The sequence below is a fragment of the Telopea speciosissima genome, chromosome 3 (assembly GCF_018873765.1).
Source record: "Telopea speciosissima isolate NSW1024214 ecotype Mountain lineage chromosome 3, Tspe_v1, whole genome shotgun sequence".
Classification (NCBI taxonomy): domain Eukaryota; kingdom Viridiplantae; phylum Streptophyta; class Magnoliopsida; order Proteales; family Proteaceae; genus Telopea; species Telopea speciosissima.
The window spans coordinates 11120278-11143921 of NC_057918.1; the positions used below are offsets into that span (position 1 = coordinate 11120278).

Here is a 23644-nt window from a genome sequence, read left to right on the forward strand (position 1 = left end):
GGAAGGAAAACAAGAATCCCACACGGGTTCTCTGGAGAGAGAGAGAAAGAGAGAAGCGCACCTTAACGAAGAAGCTTCGAATTGTCTTGTATTTCTGGATGGCGATGGCAAAAGTTTAACTTCTTTGACGAACCAAAAAATTTCCCCTGTACCTCTTCAACGAACATGGACCATGGCCTTTGTTGGGAGCGTTGGTATTTAGGAAGCGCTTACATGAATTATGGTGAGCAGAGGGGCTTTTCTTAGTTACGAAGGACTCGGGCTTGTATGAGTTGGCTAACTCCTCATCCCTTGATAAATAAGGAAGTGGTATTAGAATAGAAGGCATTGCAGATCGTCTACGGGCAGCAGTCTACGGTCCAGCTGCCCGTAGCAATCTGGATCCAATAGAAGGTCTAATGTTTTAATTTGGAAACTTAGTCCAACTTCTCCCTCTCCGGCTCTCCCCATAGCAAACCCTTAACTTCCGTTTTCAAAGCATCTATGTCCGCAAATTAAACAAAAAAAAGGGGAGGATCATTTGGTAAACCCTTTACCTTCCATAAGCTGTTTAAATTTCCTGAAAAACTCATGTTGCTGGACTTCTAAGTTCTAACTCAACCCCGCAATAGACAGAGCTCTATGAAAGGAAGAATGAAGATAACTTAGTACCTATTACCAACAATGCGGTATTTTCTTACTCTTGGCCATTGAAAATACCTCATGTATCTTCTTGGCCCTCTTTCGCGCACTGCCGCCATTCATTACTTCTCTCTAGACACCTGCTTCAACAATGGCCGGAGAGACTGACATGAATGATACCGCCCACCACACTGACCACAGAGAGAATAGTGTTGGACACTTTTGAGGGGAGTTTACTGCTAAAATCATTTCCTCACAATCTGATTGGAACCCTTACAAACCCAGCTTAACAGCCACATCGCCCGAACTTCTGCTACTAATGGTGACCGTTGGGATTTGGATCCTCTCCAATGACCATCCCGCCCAATGAGGCATCCAATGGCTGTGGCTGTGCTGCCGTGCATACATCCTAGCGTCCATGCTGACTTGGCATGTATTGAAATGTGTACACGGCAGCCCAGCCGTTGGATGCCACATTGGGCACTAATTGTGTGACCCCCTTATTGGAGAGATGCGGATCCTAATCGTTGAGCTGAAGATAAACCGGGTTCCTCTCATGTGACCCCAACGCCAAAGGAGGCATCCAACGGCGTTGAGCTGTTGCGAGCGTGGGGATGTATACTTGTGTGGTGCCCAATGCGCATCTCAACATGCCCAGCAGCCTAGCGTCGTTGGATGCCTTCCTGGGCACTCCTAGGGTGCTGGACCCGCAAGAGAGGAACCAAATACGCTTAAGATCTATGGATGGCATTGCTTTTATTGAAACATGAACAAAAAGCAAGGCTCTCCGGCTTTATGATTTTTTGTGCAAATTGTTATTCAAACAGTAGTAAAATCCTGCAATCACTTGCAATAAAAACTAGAAGAGGGTTTTCTACACTTAGAGTGTAAGAATGAATCCACACTACAAGCAATGAAGGGTTATGTGAGAAGGGTATAAAAGAGGGAATCTATACAAGGGTTGTGTATCAATCTTTTTCCCTAAAAGAAAAGAATTTCAAACACAATAAGCTTTAGTAGCTGGTAACATGTATCCAACTCTAGGGTGGGTTAAGCCTATTTTCCAAGTCCAGTTGATGCTATCATGTGGACTCTCCATTGGCCCCCACGTTCCCCAAGATAACTCTTGCCTTTTATTATAATAGCATTTTATATAATTATTGAAAATCATTTTACGCTAAAAAATAAATGAGAAACAAACATTAAAATTTATCAAGATGTAAAATTTTACATATAAAAATTGTCATTGTAAAATAAGAAAAAAATATATAAAAAAAGGGAAAAAAATTTACCTGGTCGGATGGATCCTGTACCTAGACACAGGAGTGTGTAAAATTATCATCCCATCGCCTGTAAAATAAAAAATCTCATCTATATTAATGCCCCTATGTGCGCCCTCATTGGCCCCCGTATTGGTGTAGGCCACATGATCAAGCAACAATCTTTTACCCTTGTAGAATTTTCGGTATAAAATTTTACTACATAGTATATGTTTTATCCAAATCCTCTTCAGGGCGCATCCAATGGAGGGACTTTTCTTTCCATAAAATGATGGGAAAATTACAAGATTACCTAAAATTAGGTTTCAACTTACCAAATTATCTATTCTAACTCTTTGTTTAACAAAATTACTCAAAATAGAGAAGGATATTACAAAACTAACCAAAATAGTGTTTTTTTTTTTTTTTTTAAACTTTTTTGTCCCCGAACATCTCTCTCCTCCCTCAACCCTACTGTTGTTCCTCATGGTGGTGTTGCTACTGAGCATGTGGGTGGAATGTTGATTAAGAATGGGAATGAGCAGGTCCGAGAGTAGAGTTTCCAGCCCAGGGAGGTCGGGTGGAGGCACTGAGATCAAAAGCGACCAGATTAGAGTTGGTGGAGAGACTGAAAGATGGAACGAGAGGGGGCATCATTGTGGTGGTGGTGTTGTTGTGGCGCTTAGTGAGACCAATTGTCGTGGCAGTGAAGGCGGAGGTTGGAAGAGCTTATTCCCTTATTTTTTAAAATTTTATTTGGTAATGCATTCTTGCTAAGTCAATTTTACATTCTCTGATAATAAAAATAGTTGTTTCTAGGGTAAAGTACACGTACCCCCTTATAATGCACCCAATATTCCTCGTACCCCCTGAGGTTTTGAAAATTCCATGTACCACTTCTGCAAATTCCACGTATCACCTCTACTTTACACCCCTAATTCCAGATAAGTCCAAACCGTTAAGTGCAAAAAACTTGACCATTTACCCTTTCTTTTATGTTTATAAATTTGAAAAGACCTAATTGCCCTGATTTATTTGTTCATAATATGAAAAGACCTTTTTGCCCTAACCTTATTTGATAAGACCCTTTTACCTCCACTATTTGTTCTCAAGAACCTAATCTAATCTAATTACCAAAATACCCTTACTAGGGCATAACTACCAAAATACCCTCATCTTCCCCAAAATTCATCTTCCATTTCTGAAACTTCTCTCAAAATCCAACACAGACTGGTTTTTGTTCTCTGATTCCCTCTTTCTCTTCTTTATTCACCTTTTTTTTTTTGCTACTGGCGAAACACGAGGGCGAGGGTGGGGTCGAAGAAATTGCAGAGAAAAAAAAAGAGGAAAAAGGAGGTGGGTTTGAGGTTGCAGTTGAAGGTGATGGAATGAGGTAGCAATATTAGTAAATACCCACTCTCAAGAATCATAAATAAATGTAAAGACTCATTATTTCCATCCATCGCTCTAATGCGTTCCCAGCTCCTCGAATCGATCAAATACCCACACACGCGAAGCTTCTATTCTCTGTATCTATAATTAATTAGCTTCTTTAGTGGTTTAGCTTCCTTGTTCCGTGTCTGAAGTGAACTCTGAGCTTCTTTGTGAGCTGAACTTGGTTTCTTATTCTGTTATAGCTATTGCTGTTGTGATTGATTCTTTTACTTCTTTATGGGTACTGGGTTCAATGGAAAGCACTTTGTTTCGCTTCTTTTAGTTCTTGAAAATGTGGGTTTTGTTTGATTGGTGGTTGCGGTGGAAGAATTGGAGAAAGAATCATTAGAACCAGATCTTAGACCTCCACAGCGTCTCCTCCGTGATCAAGATTCCGCCATTACCGCAAGAAGAACACTGGATTTGATCACCTTCAACTGCAACCTCAACCCACCTCCTTTTTCCTTTTTTTTTTCTCTGCAATTTCTTCGCCCCCCACCCTCGCCTTCGTGTTTCGCCAGTAGCCAAAAAAAAAAAAAGAGTGAATAAAGAAGAGAAAGAGGGAATCAGAGAACAAAAACTAGTCTGTGTTGGATTTTGAGAGAAGTTTAAAAAATGGAAGATGGATTTTGGGGAAGATGAGATTTGGGGAAGACGAGGGTATTTTGGTAATTATGTCCTAATAAGGGCATTTTAGTAATTAAGTTGGATTAGGTTCTTAAAAACAAATAGTGAAGGGAAAAATTCTTATCAAATTAGGTTAGGACAAAAAAGTATTTTCATATTATAAACAAATAGGTCAGGGCAATTAGGTCTTTTCAAATCTATAAACATAGAAGAAAGGATAAAATGATCAAGTTTTTAGCACTTAACGGTTTGGACTTAACTAGAATTAGGGGGTAAAGTAGGGGTGGTACGTGAAATTTGCAGGGGTGGTACGTGGACTTTTCAGAACCTTTGGGGGTACGAGGAATATTGGGTGCATTATAGGACGGTACATGTACTTTACCCTTCTTTCTACCGCCTGAGAATGCGGAATCAACTTAGAATACATACCAAACACAACCTTATGAGCTTCTTTTGGCTGGAGAAAAAGAATAAATAAAGAAGGACAAGGTTCTTAATTTTTTCAGTTGATTATTTTATTGTTCCAATCCTAGGGTATTGGATCCATCATCCATGGTGAAGAAAAACAACAGCGTATTTTTTAATCAAATAATAAAAAAAAGTTATTTTCATTTTCTTTGCAAACCAAACATCAATCTGTAAAGAGAAACTTATAGGTGACTAATCCTGTAATTTTCTCTAAAATGATTCTAGTTTGTTTCGAGCATCACGATAAAATGATTCTATTGGAATGGTTTCTAGTGAGGGTCTTACAAAGCAGGCTCTGATCCTTCACATGCCGGAATCGAAATAACATTATAGAGATTCAAGGTAGGTAGCACACAGAGTTATATGGCATCGTTGTGCTCTGTATGGTCGATCGGAGTCTCCAATCTGCCGCCGTCGTTAACTCCTAAACCAGGTTCCATTCAAAACTCTCTCTCACTCTCTCTCTCTCTTGTCCGAGTAAAAAGCTTAATTAAGCAAGCAATGACCGTTACTTCTTCTTCTTTTGCTGCTGCTGCTGCGTGGATACTAATAATTTCGTAGTAAAGAGGTGCAGATGGGTCCTTTCGGCTGTTCTAATTAATGCCAATGACAATAGTAACAAAGGAATTCAATCGCAAACCAATATCAGCGGCATCACAATGCGTACTTCTCCTACCTCTGGGAATTACGAGCAGCAGTCGAAGTCGAAGCGGGTCTGGGTATGGACCGAAAGCAAGCAAGTCATGACTACAGCAGTTGAGAGGGGTTGGAACACATTCATATTCTCTTCTTCCAATAGAGCACTCGCGAGCGACTGGTCATGTATGCTACCCATATGGGACTTCAATCTTCTTTCTCGAAGAAATGTAGATAAATCTTTAGATCGTTGCAGTAACAAGTTAATGACAACATGAAACTCGATTTTTCTACTTTTTCTGCCAATGATAAGAAAATTATTTATGTTGGACTTCTTAATTCTGACACTTTTGGAGTTTGCGAAATGTGCAGCAATTGCATTAATATATCCTCTCTTCCTTGAAGACGGAGAGATTTTGGATTGTGAAAACAGAAAAGTAGCTACATTTTCCGAGATTGCTTCACCTCAACAATTGCAAGAGCTCCATCCAGTGGATGAACTGGCAGAAAATGTAGTTATTAGTCTGCTGGATTGGCAGGTCGGTTTTTTTTTTTTTTTTTTGGGTGGGTAGCTAGCTTAGCTCAAATTTACACTGCTTTGAAAGATTTCGGATTAAAGGATTCTATGCAACTTGCTCCTTCCCATTACCTCGTTTAAATGCGTTTGAAATCGACATGGATGCTTCTGAGCTGACCATTGTGGAACTGATCGACACACTCTCAACTAGACTATATTCAAGTACTGACAGGACACACACGTTTCCCTGTGTGACTGGGTCCTTTCTGCTTATTTTTCTGTACTACCAATGAAGGGGATGTTAGAGCTTGCTGTGTTCATTTTCTTCTATATTTTAAAGAACTCCATACAAACACGTAGTTCCAATAGGAGTGTGGAAGAGCTTAGGAACCTGTGGTTTATACTAGCTAACCAAGTTGTTTAACAAGATTATGATCACAAAGAAAATACCAGATGAATGGAGAATAAGCATTGTGGTCCCAATTTACAAAAATAAAGGTGATGTTTAGAGCTGCAATAACTATAGAGGCATAAAACTAATGAGTCATATGATGAAGTTGTAGGAAAGGGTTATTAAAATTAACCTGAGAAAAAAACCTACTATTTCGGAGAACCAATTTGGCTTTATGCCAGGAAGAGCCACGATGAAAGCTATTTTCTTACTTGGGAGATTCATGGAAAGATATAGAGAGGGGTAAAAGGATATCCATATGATCTTTATTAACCTAGAAAGAGCCTACGACAAGGTCCCTAGAGAGTTAATCTGGCATATACTAGAGAAGATAAGGGTGTCATGTAAATATGTGAACATGATTAAAGATACGCATGATGGTATGTTGACTAGCGTAAGAGTTGTGGGGGCTCAAGGTGGTGAGTTCCCAATTACAAGTGGGCTTCATCAAAGATCGACCTTAAGCCCTTATTTGTTTGCACTTATCATGGATGATTTAACCAGAGAAATACAAGATAAGGTTCCTTGGTGTATACTTTTTTCTGATGATATTGTGTTGTTGGATGAGACAAAGCAGGGATTAACGCCAAGTTAGAATTACGGAGTATATGGTGTGTAACTTTAGTCACACTAGGATGGTTAAGGAGTTGGTGAATATTGATGAGAGCGAGATTCCTCAAAGTGATTATTTTAGATATCTGGGCTCTATCTTAAATAAAGAAGGCAATATAGAGAATGATGTTTCCTAGAGAATTAAAATAGGATGGATGAAGTGGAGAGGTGTGTCTGGACTCTGGAGTGTTGTGTGATCGGCATATTTCTATAAAGCTTAAAGGAAAAATTTACAGGACTGTCATACGACTGGCTATGATGTATAGTGGGGAATGTTGGGTAATTAAAAAATGTCATATAGATAAACTAAGTGTAGCGGAGATGAGGATGTTGAGATGGATGTGTGGCAAAACTAGAAAGGATAAATTAAGGAATGACCATATTAGAGCTGAGTTGGGAGTAGCTACGAGAGAGTTGTTTGAGGTGGCATGGCCATGTTCAGCAGAGGCCTTGGGATTCTCCAGTTCAGAGGAGTGATTTGATTCAGATTGAGGGAACTAAAAGTCTAAAAGAGCCAAGGGCAGGCCTAAAATAATCCTAAGTGAAGTGGCGAAGAAAGACATGCATAGCTTAGGTCTCGTATCTTTTATTACTTCCAATAGAGTTGATTGGAGAACAAGGATCCACGTAGCCGACCCTATTTAGTTGGGATAAGGCTACGTTGTTGTTGTATTCAAGTATACTTTTGTTGCCTGTTTCACTTCCTCATTCCCCTTTCTTCCAGCTACTTTCAAGTAAAAATGTTTGTAAAATGGGCTTTTGAAGTATAGTTATTTCATCTTCTTTGATCTTATAACCAGCTTCTCTAAGTCCCTTGTTATGGTTTGCAGGTAATACCCGCAGAGAATATTGTTGCATCATTCCAAGGTAGTCAGAAAACAGTGTTTGCCATCTCAAAGAGTCCCTCTGAAGCCCAAATTTTCCTCGAGGTTGGTCAGGGACATTCTAGAATTTGACCTATCACTTCATTTCCATCCAATGATTAAATTTTATGATCTACTATTGTTGAATTTGTTTTTTTGCACCTAACACAGTTCCTAATCTTTGATCTTTTCAGGCCTTGGAACAAGGTCTTGGTGGAATTGTTTTTAAAGTTGACGATGTTGGTGCTGTTCTTGAACTACAGGTAGCTCTGTAATGGTATAGACTGTTGCTTCTTGTCAAGCATTGCCTCTCACTGTGCTTAATATTATCAGGATTATTTTGACAGAAGAAATGAAGTGAGGAATCTGTTGAGCCTGACGAAGGCCACTGTAACCCAAGTTCAAATAGCTGGAATGGGTGATCGTGTGTGCGTGGATCTTTGTAGCCTCATGAGACCTGGTGAAGGACTTCTGGTTTGTCTTGCATGCTCCTAGTTTCTCCACTATATTCATGAGGCTTGAACAGTTTCCATTGACCTCCAATATGTATATCACGATTCTTACTGCGAAAACTATCATTTATAGGTTGGGTCCTTTGCCAGAGGGCTTTTCCTTGTTCACTCAGAATGCTTGGAGTCAAATTATATTGCTAGCAGGCCTTTCAGAGTCAATGCGGTAAGTGTTGGAGTGACTACAAGTTATAATAATTAGATGTGGCACAAGGTAATGTGTTGACTTGAATCAGTCCACATCAATTGTCATAGCCAGGTGCAGAGGTGTTTCAGTTACATCTTGTTGCTGATTACCAAATATATATTTCTGTGGTTTCTGCCTTTTGTTTATTTTTTGTGATTCTAAGACATGACGTGTTCTTCTATTTCTTAAGTTTGAATGGTTGAGTTTGGCATTGAACCTAGGAATGAAGTTCTTTGCAATTTTACAGGGCCCAGTACACGCCTATGTTGCTGTTCCAGGAGGTAAAACTTGTTATCTTTCAGAGTTGCAAGCAGGTAAAGAGGTTCTTTTAGTTGATCAAAATGGTCTGCAACGGACAGCAGTTGTGGGGCGTGTAAAGATAGAGACAAGACCACTTATCCTTGTGGAGGCAATGGTTTGCATTTATTATTCAAATACAGCTATTACTTGAATACGGAAGTCCCAAGTTTAGGAGCACTTCGTGTTAATTTCAGTCACCAAGCATTGACAGGATTGCAAGATGGTGATCTATTTTCTACAAAATATGGGATTGGGATCTCTCGTGAAGACCTTTGAGTGGTGGTTTGTTCAAGCTATTTCTTATGAACTAGTACTACACATTACCTGGGTTCCCCTTACATAAAACCTACTTCTATGGCTAAATATGGTGGAATGGAAGAAACAGGTTTCTTATAGCCAAACCCAATTAGTTGGAAGAAGGCCTAGATTGAGTTGAGCAATGCAAAAAGTCTAGCCAGGCAACCGTAGAATAAATAGCGTGCAGCAGGAATAAACAAAAAAAAAAAGTGCTTTCTTCAGCGAAGCACATCATGCTACTGGAATCTTGTTGGTTTTCTTTTCTCTAATCTCACTATCTCAAGTACTTCTTTTCAGGGGTTGTAATCCTGCTTGGGTTCTTGCAGAGAAAATTGTGGGGTAACCTTCTGAAAAGTCTAAAGTAAAAAATATGGTACTAAACTACGATTCAAGAATACACTTTGTAGCATAGGTGCCAACTATATTGATGTTTACTGGGATTTGGCCTGTCAAATTCTTGAAGTTACACCATGGGTGCACAGAAATATAAAGGTTTGGAAGTTAAAAAATAATTTCAACAAAGGAAAACTTGAAAAGAGCAATCCTAACGAAAAACTGAAGAAAATTAATTATGAACTGAACATACAGAGAAATAGAAATCAGAAAGATGAAGTAGAACCCAAATATTAGAGGATAGAGACAACCAGATAGACTTGGCTGTCCATCAATTTTTTGCAATATCAAGGAGCTAGAATTCTTAATTTTGAGGTTTGTGGTGTCACTGATCATCAAAATGGGGAAATGATTGAAAAGAAGACTTGAAATTGACTGAAGAATAAAGAAATCCTGGAACCCTAAAAGCATGTCTTCTATTTTATTACCAAACATAGATTTTGGACTTTCCAGAAGGATGACTTCCCACATTTTGCATTTTGCCATGCTTTTAGATTTAACTAAGTAGGATAGTTAAGTGTGTTGTTTTTTTTTTTGCTATCTTTGCAAGTCATGAATGCATGAGAAGCATTCTACACTTCGAATTGATTATTTGAATAAACTGTACATAGCCATGACCCAGAAATGACAATACATGTATATCTAATAGTAATCAAGAACCTGCTACTGACTAGAACATCTAGCTGCAAAGTGAGATATAACCCGGTGGTGTTGTGATGGGTTTCCAGAAGCCTAAGGGATTTAGGTTCTGAAATTTTGTTTAAAACCAGAATTGCTGTGAAGAAACTAAGGACCAGATTCAAGTAAATGTAATAACTTGAAATCAGAGATTTGGATCCAATGGTCTGACCTGAAAGTATGGTAATATCCTACTAGGATTAGGATACTAAATTAGGGTTCCAAAGCAGAATTTCGATCTTAGATTATGATGGGATCAAAACAGTTTTAAAAGGTGACCAAGTCACCAAACAGCAACAAAATCAAGCGTTATCAGTGGGATATCAAGCTAAAACAAAACCAGAAACTATAACTGAAAATAGAACTCAGACTTGAGAATTCCTGCAAGTTGAGTAGCAATAGGACTCTATCAAACATAATAAGAACAATTCAGCCTTATCCCTACTAAATGGGGTCGGCAACATGGATCCTGTCCCTCCAATCAGCTCTATTCGAGGTCATACTTGATACAAAGCCTAAGCTATGCATGTCTTTCCTCACCACTTCTCCTAAGGTCATTTTAGGTCTGCCCTTGGCTCGTTTAGCTCCTTCAATCTGAATCAAATCACTTATCCATACCGGAGCATCCAAAGGCCTCTATTGAACATGGCCATGCCACATCAAACGAATTTCTCATAGCTTATCATGTATCAGAGCTACTCCCAAATAAGCTCTAATATGATCATTCCTTACTTTATCCTTCCTAGTTTTGCCACTCATCCATCTCAACATCCTCATCTCTACTACACTGAGTTTAACTATATGATGCTTCTTAACTGCCCAACATTCCATACCAGGCACCATACATCATAGCCGATCGTATGACTGTCCTATAAAATTTTTATTTAAATTTTAAAGGAATATGCCAATCACATAACACTCCGGATGCACCTCTCCACCTCACCTCATCCATACTATTTTAATTCTCTGTGAAGCATCATTCTCTATGTCACCTTGTTTACTTATGATTGAGCCCAGATTCCTAAAATAATCACTTTGTAGAATCTCCCTCTCATCAATGTTCACCACCTCATTATCCGTCTTAGTGTAACCAAAGTTATCCACCATGTACTCCATCTTCGTTCTATTTATCTTAAACCCTTTTGATTCCAAGGTTGATCTCCATAATTCCAACTTGGTGTTAATTCTTGCTTTTGTCTCATCCACCAAAACAATATCATCAGCAAAAAGCATACACCAAGGAACTTCATAGTGAATGTCTTTGGTTAAATCATCCATGATAAGCGCAAACAAATAAGGGTTAAAGCTGATCCTTGATGTAAGTATGTAACTCAATTGTAATTGGGAATTCACTACTGTGGCCCCCCACAGTCGTTAGACTTGTTACCGCACAATCATACATACCTATAATTATGTCCACATATTTACTTGAAACAATTCTCTTCTCTAGTACTTCCCAGATTAGCTTCCTAGGGATATAAGCTTTTTCTAAGTCAAAAAAGACCATATGGGGATCCTTCTTGCAATCTCTAAATTTTTCCATGAGTCTCCTAAGAAAATAGCTTCTGTTGTGGATCTTCCTAGCATAAAATCAAATTGGTTCTCTGTAATAGTAGTTTCTTGTCTTATGTGGGTTTCAATAACCCTCTCCCATAATTTTATAGTATGACTCATTAGTTTTATGCTTCTATAGTTATTGCAGTTCTGAATATCACTTTTATGTTTGTAAATCAGAACCACGATGCTTCTCCTCCATTCATCTGGCATTTTCCTTGTGCTCACTACTCGTAATCTTATTAAACAGTTTGGTTAGCCAAGATAGACCACAGATTCCTAAGCTCTTTCACACTTCTATTGGGACCTCATCTGGGCCTTGCGCCTTGCCTACTTTCATCCTCCTTAAAGCTTCTTTTATTTCAGACACCCTAATTTTTCATATATATCTGCAGCATGTGGTATCTTGATGAGTAATGCAATCTTCCAGAGCACTATTACTCAAAGTGTCTTCATCTAGCAGGCTACAGAAATAACCTTCCTATCTCTTCTTGATGTCCTCATCCCTTGTTAGTACTTTACCATCTTTTCTTTTAATACATCTAACATGGTCGAGATCTCTACTCTATCAAACATTAAAAAGATCAAATTCTGCAACCGTGGGCCTGTTTAGAGTATTGTTTGATTGCTAAAAGAGAAGTTTGATTTGAAATCTCAGACTGGAACCTTAAGAAAACTGAAATTCCAGCAACCAAATAAGCACAAGAACAGAAAGAAAATAGATTACTGACCTAATTAGATGATGGATAGATTGAAGAAAAAGGATAAGAAAGTAAATTGATATGAACCAAACCTCTCACCTGGTAATAGACTAACCCATCAGCCAACCTCAAGCATCATACCAAGGATTAGTTGCATCCCACAACTAGAGTTGAATCTCACATAACTAAAAGAAGGCAAAGCCAATCTTACATAGTAAAAAATGTGGGGAGACTCCAGGCTTTACATGTTTATATAGAACTAAAGTAGATTTAAAATAGGAAAGAAAGAAGTAAAATCAAATAGGAAACACCCTCCTACTAAAGCTGGAATTGGTGTCCTACATGATTAAAACTTTATCCAAAGTAGGAGGAAGAGTTCTATTCAAACAAGACTCTGTCCATCCTTTGCATGCGAGGAATGAACAATAAAATAATAAAATAAAACGACTCAAACTAAACCCCACAACCTAGTTCTTTCAGGTGAACCAGAACCTGACCATGGGTTCAGTTTTGAACCATAAAATGGCCCAAAACAGGACCGTAAGTCACTGTTTGGTTCTAGTTTTTCTCCTGCGATGGTACTTATGTAAGTACCTCTGATTTGCATCATCTCTCTCCAACTCGAAAGCATTCGTCGAAGGGACATGTAGTGCATATACAATTCCAGGTTGAGCCACTTGAAATCATCGACGTTTATCCATGTGCAGTCAGTTCTTGGACGGCCCTTTCACTTGATAAGAAAGGAATGGTAACCACCTCCCTTCCGAGTGATAGTATACTTGTCGTCCACAATATCCTCTCTCATCTTCAACTGGTGTAGCAAACTGGCGCAATCGTAAAGCATGTTTTGTCTCTGAGTGGTGATCCAAGTAGATTGTAAGATTGGCCACGTAGATGTTGCTTATGATCATATCAGCAAACAATTCGAGCACATAAGCATTAGATCCAACCTTTTTAAGGGCCTTGTAGAGACCCATTTTCCATGGGTGGAGCTTTGTACTTGTGCCAGGAGAAAAACTCTCTTGGGCATTTTTTTTTTTCTTTTGATAAAACTCTTGGGCATGTCTGTAGGCTGAAACTCCACAAAACATTGATGAAGATCAGCCGTAGCTTTGTAAGAATTATTGCTAAGGGATATACATTGAAGGACGTCAGCATGGACCTTGGAAATATGGCGTATGAACTCATCCACTTCAATACTAAAATGCATGCACGATGCTGAGGGGAACAAGGTCGGCAAATCGCTTAGGTTGAACTCTGAGAACTATCTCGAATGGAGTACCACTGATACAGTACAATACCAGCCTCTATAGAGAAAGAGACAGCCCAAATAACCCCCACGGTTTGGCTAAAGTCAGGCCCACACTTAAGTGTTTCATTAGTCCATGATAGGCTCTGTTATAGGCTCTGTTTTAAGTGTTTTAATTCAAGCACATATCAGGCTCATATGATGAAGATAACTTAAAACCATTAAGCCATTAAGAGGAACAAGCAGCCAGCCTTATAAAGGAAATTGTGTTCGAAGATTTCGAGGGCCCATGCGTCTGCTACATGGGTGTTGCTCCAAGTTGCTTAGTGACCAAGTTGTTTAGTGACTAAATATGTAGTCAGCTACTTGGTAAATTAAGATAGTAGCTAAGTAGTTGTTTTTATTTTATTTCTCTCTTATTACTTTCTATTTCTATGAAATAAAGATCTTTATTAGTTGTGGCAACAAAGGAAACCTTGGCCATGCATAGGGGTTGCTATTTTTTGTATTTGGTTGGATGCTATTGTAAATAAAAGAGAAAGGGGGCAAGCCTCCCATAATTTTGGCAAAGCATTTGTGTCTTCTTCATCCACTAAAGTTTTCTGCCGCTTTCTAACCTAGAATCATCTCCACAGTTTCTGTTACTTTCTTCTCTGTTTTGGATTGTAGCTTAGCAACCATCGATCTCTAGGGTCGTGTTATGTCTCATCTCTTTCTTTCCCCCCATTCCCTACCAATTTAATGCTAGCTTATCGTTGTTTTATACACTGATTTTGCAGGTATTCACCAGTCGTTCACTCTTTTCTGTGTTGCTGCTAATTCTGGTTAGGGATTAGTTACATCCCACAAACATATTCAGAATCTTACAGAACTAGAAGAAGGCAAAAGCAAATCTAATTCAACAGTAAAAACCGCGGGGAGCTCTAGGCCTTACATGTTTAAATAGAAACTGAAGTAGACTTACAATAGGAAAGAAAGAAGTAAAATCAACATAGAAAACACCCTCCCACTAAAGCTGGAAGCGGTGTCCCACATGAATAAAACTCTTATCTTAACTAATTAGTTGGGGTAGGTGTCCCACATGATTAAAAGTCTTTCCATAGTAGAAGGAAGAGTTCTATTCAAACAGGACTCTATCAATACTTTACAAACAAGGAAATAAACAATAAAAATAAATTTAAACAACCCAAACTGAACCCCACGATCTGATTCTTTTAAGTGAAGCAGAAACTGAACCATGGTTCAGTTTTGAAACAGAAAATGGCTCAAAATGAAACTGTAAGTCACTGCTTGGTTCTAGTTTTTTTCCTGCAATGGTACTTTTGTAAGTACCTCTGATCTGCATCAGTGTGGGTCCACCAGATCAGCTGACCAGTCAAACTAGCTGCAATCCACCAGAAGAGAATTTCTCCAGGTTGCCTTCTGGTTTAAGTTCTTGCCTGCCATGGACTCGGATTTCTCACTCTACATGAGTGCATCATTGGGGATTATCAGGAATTTCCTTTCTTGGGAATTAGTGTGATGCTGATTCTTACATCAAGGAGGTATGTATCATCCAGTTCTCTGTATCACCAAGTCCTCCAATTCTGGGTTTAGTTTCTAGGTTTTTAATCAATTTCTATAAAACTCTGATCCTTCGATTTTCCACTCAAATTTAGATACTCTAAAGCCATTCTGTCGGGCAGCTCAACTTTTGATTTAGCTCAAACTATTTCACCAATTCTCTTAGTCGGGCAGCTCAACTTTCTGATTTAGTTCAATCAATTTCTCCAATTCTCTTATTGAAACCATAGTTGGATAAATGGGTTTTGACTGGGCCGAGTCGCTCGAGTCGAGTCAAAATTATGGAAAACCTGGTCAAGAGTCGTGTATACTAGGTCAGGTTTAAAAATGACAAGACTCGGTCATAAATCATCCAATTCAAAGAAGACTCGGTATTTTTACCCAATTCATGATAGACTTGGAGAGTTTAGTTGGTTTTTAAAAAACCATAAAGCCGATTCACTTAGAAACTGAGTTGAGTAAAATAGTAAATCTGTATTCTAAAACAGATTAAAACCCCTCAACTCCTTGTCCCCCTTCTCTTGTTCAATGGTTAAACTCAAAATGCATTGATATGTCCTTGATTTTTTATTTTTTTTAGCTTTCCCATATATTTTTCTGCATTTTTCTATTTGTTTACTAATGTGTACATGTTTAGTGTATTTTTAAAAAAAACATGTCTAGCCATGACCGGGTTTGACAAGGCCAAGTCATCAGGTTTTTCTGAAAGACAAGCCGAGACAGAAAACCTGGTTTTTCAACTATGATTGAAACCATTAATTGTTTTAGTTTGGTGTTGCCTGATTGGTTAGTTGGGAAGTTGGATTTTTGAAAGGCTCCAATCCATTTGCTTGTAGTGCATGAATACCCTTGCATAGAACTAATCTCAAAGCATACTGATAAGGAAAAAACCTATGGTAATAAAGTATGAAAGTACCCACCTTGAATTTTTTAAATGAAATGCACGCACTTGAAGAGAAAATTGGAAAAGAGCCCATGCTCCTCCAATTTCAATTTTTGGATGTGACAGAAATAAGCAAAGGATAATGTTACACCATTATGTACATCTACTTATTAACGATACCTAGTGTGCTGTTGATCCCATATGCAGCGTCTGGAAAAAAGATTGATCACTTGTGTTTCCATTTTGCGTTCGCATGCATATTCTTATGCATATGTGCTCAATAGATGATGTACATCTGAAATGTGCAAATCTTGACTTTGTACTATTTTTTAGTAACAAATTTGTTTTGTATCTCATATGGTCATATATACATTGCAATTTGCAGAAAGATTCGGATTGTGAAACTGTCTACAGCATCCTTCTACAGAACGCAGAAACAGTTGGCCTAGTCTGTCCAATCCTAGGTAAATCGTAAGCGTTAAAATTAATTTCCTGTTCTGTATTATACTATTGCATTCCGTACTCCTTACAGACTGAGTGCTCGTCCATTTTCTGCAGGAAATGAATCAACAAAAACTGCAATTCCTGTGACTTCACTCAACGTTGGGGATGAAATTATGTTAATAGTACAGGGTGGGGCCCGCCATACAGGGATAGAAATCCAGGAGTTCATTCTTGAGAAATGATTTTATAAACCCAACGAGTTTTATGCTTAACAATCCTGAAATTTGTTGCAGTTCCTTAGGATCATAAATCGTAAAGAAACACCATTTTCCTGGGACTGGCGTCAATTTTATGAACCTTGATTTTCTGTTTTTTCGAGGCTAAAGTATATTATGGCCTTAATTGTACTAAATGGAAGTGAAAAAATGCCTCAATTGTTATGTGCACCTCAATTTACCAGTGTAAAGTTAAGACCAGGTCTTGGTTGCTTACATCCTTAACGCCTATTTGCTTAGCATTGATTTGATATACTTTGATGATAGTACAAATTAGAACCATACTTGGATTGAACGATGCAAGCTACATGTGCTGCACGATCACATCTTAATTCAAAGACAAACTCCACACAAACTGAAAAAACACTCATTAACTAGCCTTGCTCTATAAAGAAGATCCACTGCGCAACCTCAGCCATGGGATGCGCACTGGGGCGTTGGAGAGGATTTGGATCCCTTGAACTGAGCCAGAGTGTGCCTTGAAGTTGTCTCCAAATCCAAATAACGGAAACCAAAAGGCATAAATCATGCTATTTCAAGAAAATCGACACAGCCAATTTAGCTTGTACAAGAGTATATACAAAGACTGATGCAACTTACCAGGCACGATAGTCTCATATCAAGTTAGGATGATAGCTGAACAGGTGGTTCCTGTCCACATGTTCATCTCCTTGAATTGAAGACCCCGACATGATCTTACAATTCCAGCTTAAAATGAAGGAGCTTTAACTTGCACAGAATTAAATTTTAATTAACATTTTTTTCATATTTATTTTATTTTTGTATTTACAAACAAGAAATACATAAACTTATTCTACTATCTATTTTGAGGAAAGAGACTAATTCAGTCTTCCATAATTTTTCCTCTTAATTAGGGATGATATTAGTAATACACTTTCAAATTATACCTACAACAACAATTAAGAAAATCGAACTGCATGTTCACACTTCATCAGGGTGATAAATGAAAGGAGAACCACAGCCTATAGGAATCCCTTTTATTTTCCTTTTATTGGGGGGTTAGTTGGCCATTGAATTTTTCGTCTTCTTTTCAGCATTTCAGGTATTTTTCGCGGCCTACATTTGGTGGTTGTTTGGGCTTTACCTTGGATCTTCAGGTCATTTGTTTTGCTACCTTCAGGTAGTTCGTTTTCACCTTATCATCTTTCCTTTCCTTGGAGCTCAAATCCTCTCAATGGACATCTATTTCTTGTAGAAGTATCTCATTTATTCTGGTCTCCAATAAGAGGACACCCATCAAGGCAGACTGCCAGTTTTTTTTTTTTTTTTTTTTTTTTTCTGAAAATGATGTGGTTCTCATTAAGATGTATTCTTCATATAAAAATCAAAGGACTGGCTTGGATGTGTTAAAAAATACTATACTGCACTTGTTACAGAATATTTAAGAAAAAATGTTCATAATCTAAATAATTACATTCTTCACAGAATAGACCATGGCTAACCACTGAACTGCATCTGAGACACACATCATGAAGCGAAAGGTCGGACAATCACAACCGAAAAAGAAAAATTGTCATTTTTTTAGTACAAGTATACAACAATGATCACATAGATTGAGGACCAAGCAACATCTTGTATAATGCATTGTTACACTGGTCAAGCTTCAGTCTATCAACACGAGCATTTTACTTCCTCTGAACTACCAAACAAGGTGGGAAAAAGCAATTTACATTAAGTACCATATTGGATGGAAAACCTCCTCTTAACGTACTCGTGGGGATTGCCGGTGTGATGGCAATGGAAAACCACCAGGTGCAAGATTGAGAGGTGAAGGATGGTGTCTCAATGGGGAGCTGTGGGCAGGATTGGAGATCTTTGTATCTTCTGGTTGGGAATGTCTGGCAGCATCTTTTGGCGCTTGGACTTGCTCCAGTGTTGCTAAAACCTCAGCCATGCGGGGTCGGACTTTTGCTTCCATGTTGAGACACTGTAAGGCAAGGTTAGCTGCCATGAAGGCTCCTTTCTGGGGATACTGGCCCTCCAACTTGGTGTCCATTATCCAGAATAACTTGCGTTTTTCACCCAAATATGGCTTTGCCCAGTCGACCAGGTTTTGCTCAATGCCAATCTTTGTTTTATCAACAGCACGACGCCCAGACAACAATTCCAACAATACAACCCCAAAGCTATATACATCACTCTTTGCAGACAGCCGACCTGTTCATCGTGAACATTAGTTTAAATTTATGAATGAATGAGGTCACCTAAGTGGGACTAGATTCCATCCCAGGAATGTGCACATGTATGTGGGGAGGAGTGCTGTACTATGTTCAGTGGCAAATTTGAGGGTTGCTAGCTCCACTCCTTGAGTGTCTTAGTAACACCCCTCAGTTCAAGTGTCTTGGCAACACATGTACGTTGCCTTTACCTCTTTTACCCATTTGAAAGAGTTGGAATGTAGGATCAGCACTCCCCTCAAATTCTCCACACCCTGGGAGCTGTATAATAAAAACAAATTGGTTCCAGAATTTATTCTCAAGGAACAGAAACTGATCTGTTTTCACTTCTTAAATGTTGTATTCACACGATTTTTATTTGTTCATATGTTAGTTCAGTTTCTTTTCAATGAATCATGATTCCATTAAGTTTCTCAGTTATTGGACAGTAGGGTAGAAGTTCCAGTTCTTATCAGAAAGATATGGCATACTATTGCAACAACAACATCATTTACTTAATATGTTTGGCAAGTCGTTGAGCCTTTATAAGGCTCCAAGTCAATGACTATGTCAAACACCGAAACACATACAGAGTTCACCATTATATGGTACAGAAAAAAAGACAGTTGCTAGGAGCACACAAAGAAATCAGCAAAAACTGAAATAAAAGGTTACTATTTCATCAGATCTATGCAGAACTAGCTTACTCTGCAAGTTTAAATTTTCTAACGAATAGAGCATTCTCAGTTATTTTTTATTTTTGTGTGAATAGCATTCTCAGTTATTAATAGACAACAATCAAAATCAAGTTTTATTTTTAAAATATCAAAATAATAAGCAGGTAATATAGTTACCAAATAAATGAAAATAAAAAGTGGCGTAAGTTTGATAAGAATGGATAAGTGAATGGACCTGTGGCAACATATTCTGGTGCTGCATAGCCATGAGTACCCATGACTTGAGTGGAGACATGAGTCCTATCACCAGTGGGGCCTGCTTTGGCCAAGCCAAAGTCAGAAAGTTTTGCATTAAATTCCTGCACAAATAAAAGCATGAAAATATTTGAAACATGTCGAAGATAATATCAATGTTGGATCCAAGGCAGTAAGATGTACGCTACTCTTTTAGTCAGCATACCGCATCTAGAAGAATATTAGAAGCCTTGAAATCCCTGTATATAACTTGTGATTCGGCATCATGCAAGAAAGAGAGACCTCTAGCAGCACCAATAGCAACTTTGATCCTTATTGCCCAAGACACCGGTTGGGCCCCGCCTGTAAAACAAGGCATCATTTGGAAGTGTTAATGATTACAAGATTAAATCGCAGTGCAATAACCAGAGAAAACTTCAAGATCCATCTAAAAATCTATATAATCAATTGGATTCAAAAGCTCGAGCATCCTCTAACAAGCATTAGCAAAATGTTTACCCAACATTTTTTTATTTTTTTTTGGGGGGGGGGGGGGAGAGAGATGGTGGTGGTGGGAGAAAAAGGTGCAGTAGTTATGGAGGAAAAGGACGCATCTATCTTGGCAGCCAAACCTTTAAACATGGATCATGAAATGATTGACATTTTCCATTAAATCCAAAACGTAAATTTTATACGACAGCCACCAGAGATGGGAGCTGAAATTTGAGGAATAAAGAAACTTCAAATACATAAGTTTGAGATGGATAAGCTGCAGGACTAGAAACTATCATAAATGATTCCACTGAAGAGAACTTAAGAGTAGCACCACTTGAGATAACATAAGTTCATCAAGATGGTTCAGTCACATGCAACGAAGGTGAGCAGATCACCGTTTCAAAAATCGGAATCGGACCACAAATCGGCTGTGACCGATCCAGATTCTGGCCAATTCAACACCGCTGATTCTTGGTCCAAAACCCTAGAATCGATGAGTTTTCAGATCTGAGGGCCGATTCTGATCGATCCAATCCCCGATTCCATGTTTTGAATCCTTGGATCAGATACACCACTGAAATTATATGATGCAAGTTTAGGGCACAAAAGGACATGGTGAAGACTGATGTGGTAAGGAAGGATATGAGAGCATATGAGATTAACAGAAGAAGTAGCTTTGAATAGAAAGGAATTGCAGACGAAGAGGACAATTCGATTCAGTTTTGGATTGAGAGTTTAAACAGAAGCGAGTTAGTACATTTTACTTAATTTGGTAATGATGAGTAATCCACTTGAAGATTAGGCTTCCATTGAGACATCTACCCTGAATCTAAATAGAAATCAAACTCCACAACTTTTGGTGGAGATCTCAATTCCAATTGGGCATGGGAATTGAAGCACCAAGATGGAGGATGAAATTCAATTCATGCCCAAGTATCACAACACTATCTAACCTAAATCCAGGAAATTCCTCAGCTGTTTGGAATTTCACAATCCAAACTGAGCCCCAAGCACATTTGCCAAAGAATTTGCAGGATGGTATGTACTTACGTCTAAATAGATGATTCTCCAAGCTGCCTTTTGGCATGAACTCATAGACTAAGAGCCGATTCTCCCCCTCCAAGCAATAACCTATAAGCTTAACCAAATTTGGATGATGAAGTTGGCCAAGATAGTTAACTTCCGTCTGCAAGCAATCATTTTGCCAATCAGTGAAAGAGTGAGGCAAAACAGAAAGGGAGACAATCAAGTTGGGGATGGGGGGCCTACCAACCACTCCTTGTGGCCTTGGAAACCTTCTGGCTTAAGCTTCTTGACAGCAACAACCATTCCAGATCCAGGCCTTGCAGCAGCAAGGGTTTGGTTATCAATCCATCCTTTAAAAACATAGCCAAATCCTCCCTCTCCAAGAAGACTATCAGGACGGAAGTTTCTAGTGGCATTCTTCAGCTCACTAAAAGAGAATGCTTTCAAATTTGACGATGACAATATCTCACCTTCAGACTTGGGTGTGGGAAGACTTTCAGAGGTACTTCTTCCACTATACGATGGGACTGTCAGGCTGGAAACTGCTGAAGATAAGGTCGTTTTACTTGTAGCTTTTGAGTTGCCTTAAGATTGGAAGAAAACAAAAAAAAGCAGAATTAGCACTGCAACCGAAGAAAAATAAGTAGATGATTTCCAAGAATACGAGCACAAGTTAAAGAGTTAACTTCATCTAGGTACACTCTCAAAAAATATTTTGAGTACTAAGGAGGATAGTTCCCAATTACTTTAGAATTATAGGCAATGTCCCATCCTATCTATCTATTGTTCCTCAATTAGGTCCAGAGACCTGCCATTTACTTTCCATCCCATGAAGAACATGTACACTCCGGAGCTTATCAGACATGAAAATGTTTTAATTGGTTACAACTTTTTTAAAAGAAAAGTCTTCAGTGAAACATAGTAGTTAGATCTCAATTCTCAAACCTCACTTCGTAGATAATATTATGAAAGAACTGGAAGTACTATCCACCAATTATAATTTCTAACTTCACTTATTTCCAGAAGTTTAACCATGAAACCCCTTGAATTGATGGAAAACATGAGATAATCCAAAACTTCATAAAAAACAATAAAAGGAAAAGGACTAAATAAAATAAAAACATTTCTTCTAAATTGGTCCCTGGTGACCATTAAGAAGTAAAATACAGCAATACACAAGGACTGATTTGTTGTCTCCTGAAAATTAAGTCCATACTTGTATCCGAAACTAAGTTTTTGTAATAAAAATTCCATTACAGGTCCATCAAGAAAGTTCGCCTTGCAAGCGCAAATTACAGAACAAATAAGAAGCTCATATTCAATTTCCAAAGAAGAATAGAGAAAAAAGAGGGGTAGAAGCATTTCACCCCTTTTTGCACGACTAAATCCAAACCAGCCGAAGGTAAGACACCATGACTGAAATTCCAGCTCAAGAATGGCCAAGCCCAACGGCTTTTAGCGCTAATAGATGTAGAAAAGACTTCTTCAACAACTTTTTTTTATCAGATAATAAACATCGTAAAACGCAATACTCATAGCAGAACTCATAATTGAAAAAGAGCAAGAATTAATGAAACTGCATCACTTCAGTAAAGCCAAAAGAAACGAGATATATAAGAACATGAATAAGGAAGAAAAGGTATTAAAAAAAAAAAGTTTACCAAAAGAAGAATTATGAGCAGTGTGGGCGCTATCAACTTTGGCGGAAGCATCCAAGCAGTTCCCCATGGATGCCCAAAGCCTCAAAGTAAGTGAAACGATCAACAACCACTATATCATTTCCTCTGCTGGTTTAATAGATTTTGATCGAACTAAAAAAACAGAGATTACAGAACAAAACCAAACTCTGTAGAGAAAAGCGGTGGAGGAAGCAGGGGCGAAAACGCTGCAAGCAAAGTAACAGACTTCCTTCGCCTCCCTCCGTTCGTGATTTCATATAAACGACAAGCGTGTGGGACGTCACTCAGACTCTCTCGAGTGTAGAATTTGGAATGGCGAGACCCATCAGCCAATCATGCCTAATAACAAAATCGATGCTTTGGGTAACTAAAGAACCGTGGCGGTGAAGTGTGGACTTAAACAGCGGTCGTGTCTTGCCACTCGCGCACGGTTGGCGTAAGCTCTACAACAAAGGCATCACTATCATTAAAAGCAAAAATTAAATAAATAAAAGGAAAAAGATCTTGGGATATCCTTAAAAGAGTCTTGACTGTTGACTCTTGTGACATGTCACATCAAATCAAATAAATTCATAACCCCCCACTAAACTGGGGCAATAAGCTTCAAGATTCCTAAGACCTAACGTCAAATGAGTACCAAATATTTTGCATCATCCGATCTCAATTAACCAAACCAGGCAATGCCAACCCTCCATGCGCTGTGGGATCTATATCCCATGAAGGGTTCAAATCTGTTCCCATCATCCCAAAATGAGAAGCAGATCCAGACTCAAGACTAATGACTTGAATGATAAAAGAAAGGGTTCCCATTGTCTGTGGAGGAGTGTGACTCTTG

General features: G+C 38.5%; 2 protein-coding genes across 4 annotated transcripts; one reads left to right on the forward strand and one right to left on the reverse strand.

Moving 5' to 3' along the window:
* Positions 1-4737: 4737 nt before the first annotated feature.
* On the forward strand, positions 4738-16491 carry LOC122654584 (3-dehydroquinate synthase homolog). 3 transcript variants are annotated; one of them, XM_043848743.1, is made up of 10 exons: positions 4738-4842; positions 4971-5233; positions 5411-5584; positions 7456-7554; positions 7683-7751; positions 7822-7962; positions 8074-8163; positions 8432-8599; positions 16188-16266; positions 16361-16491. In XM_043848743.1, exons 1-10 carry the CDS (start codon positions 4773-4775, stop codon positions 16486-16488), a joined length of 1281 nt encoding a protein of 426 aa, XP_043704678.1. In that variant the 5' UTR covers positions 4738-4772; the 3' UTR covers positions 16489-16491. The 3 variants fall into 3 exon arrangements, with proteins under 3 accessions (XP_043704678.1, XP_043704680.1, XP_043704679.1); XM_043848745.1 differs by having other exon boundaries at positions 4971-5231; positions 5421-5584; XM_043848744.1 differs by having other exon boundaries at positions 4741-4842; positions 4971-5231; positions 5418-5584.
* Positions 16492-18078: 1587 nt separating this feature from the next.
* Positions 18079-22911, reverse strand: LOC122654585 (probable serine/threonine-protein kinase PBL3). The gene is made up of 6 exons (XM_043848746.1): positions 22796-22911; positions 21374-21715; positions 21155-21290; positions 19836-19972; positions 19611-19734; positions 18079-18699 (listed from the first exon to the last, which is right to left on the reverse strand). The coding sequence occupies exons 1-6, from the start codon at positions 22856-22858 to the stop codon at positions 18245-18247; spliced, it is 1257 nt and encodes a 418-aa protein (XP_043704681.1). The 5' UTR covers positions 22859-22911; the 3' UTR covers positions 18079-18244.
* Positions 22912-23644: the final 733 nt, after the last annotated feature.

Excerpts from the sequence above, each read along its gene's own strand:
- LOC122654584 (XM_043848743.1), top strand. The coding sequence starts at position 4,773 with ATGGCATCGTTGTGCTCTGTATGGTCGATCGGAGTCTCCAATCTGCCG. Across the intron at positions 7,752-7,821 it reads GTGCTGTTCTTGAACTACAG|GATTATTTTGACAGAAGAAA; the intron begins GTAGCTCTGTAA and ends TAATATTATCAG. Across the intron at positions 8,600-16,187 it reads TTATCCTTGTGGAGGCAATG|AAAGATTCGGATTGTGAAAC; the intron begins GTTTGCATTTAT and ends TGCAATTTGCAG.
- LOC122654585 (XM_043848746.1), bottom strand. The coding sequence starts at position 22,858 with ATGGGGAACTGCTTGGATGCTTCCGCCAAAGTTGATAGCGCCCACACT. Across the intron at positions 21,291-21,373 it reads AAGGCCACAAGGAGTGGTTG|ACGGAAGTTAACTATCTTGG; the intron begins GTAGGCCCCCCA and ends GATTGCTTGCAG. Across the intron at positions 18,700-19,610 it reads ACCAGAATATGTTGCCACAG|GTCGGCTGTCTGCAAAGAGT; the intron begins GTCCATTCACTT and ends CACGATGAACAG.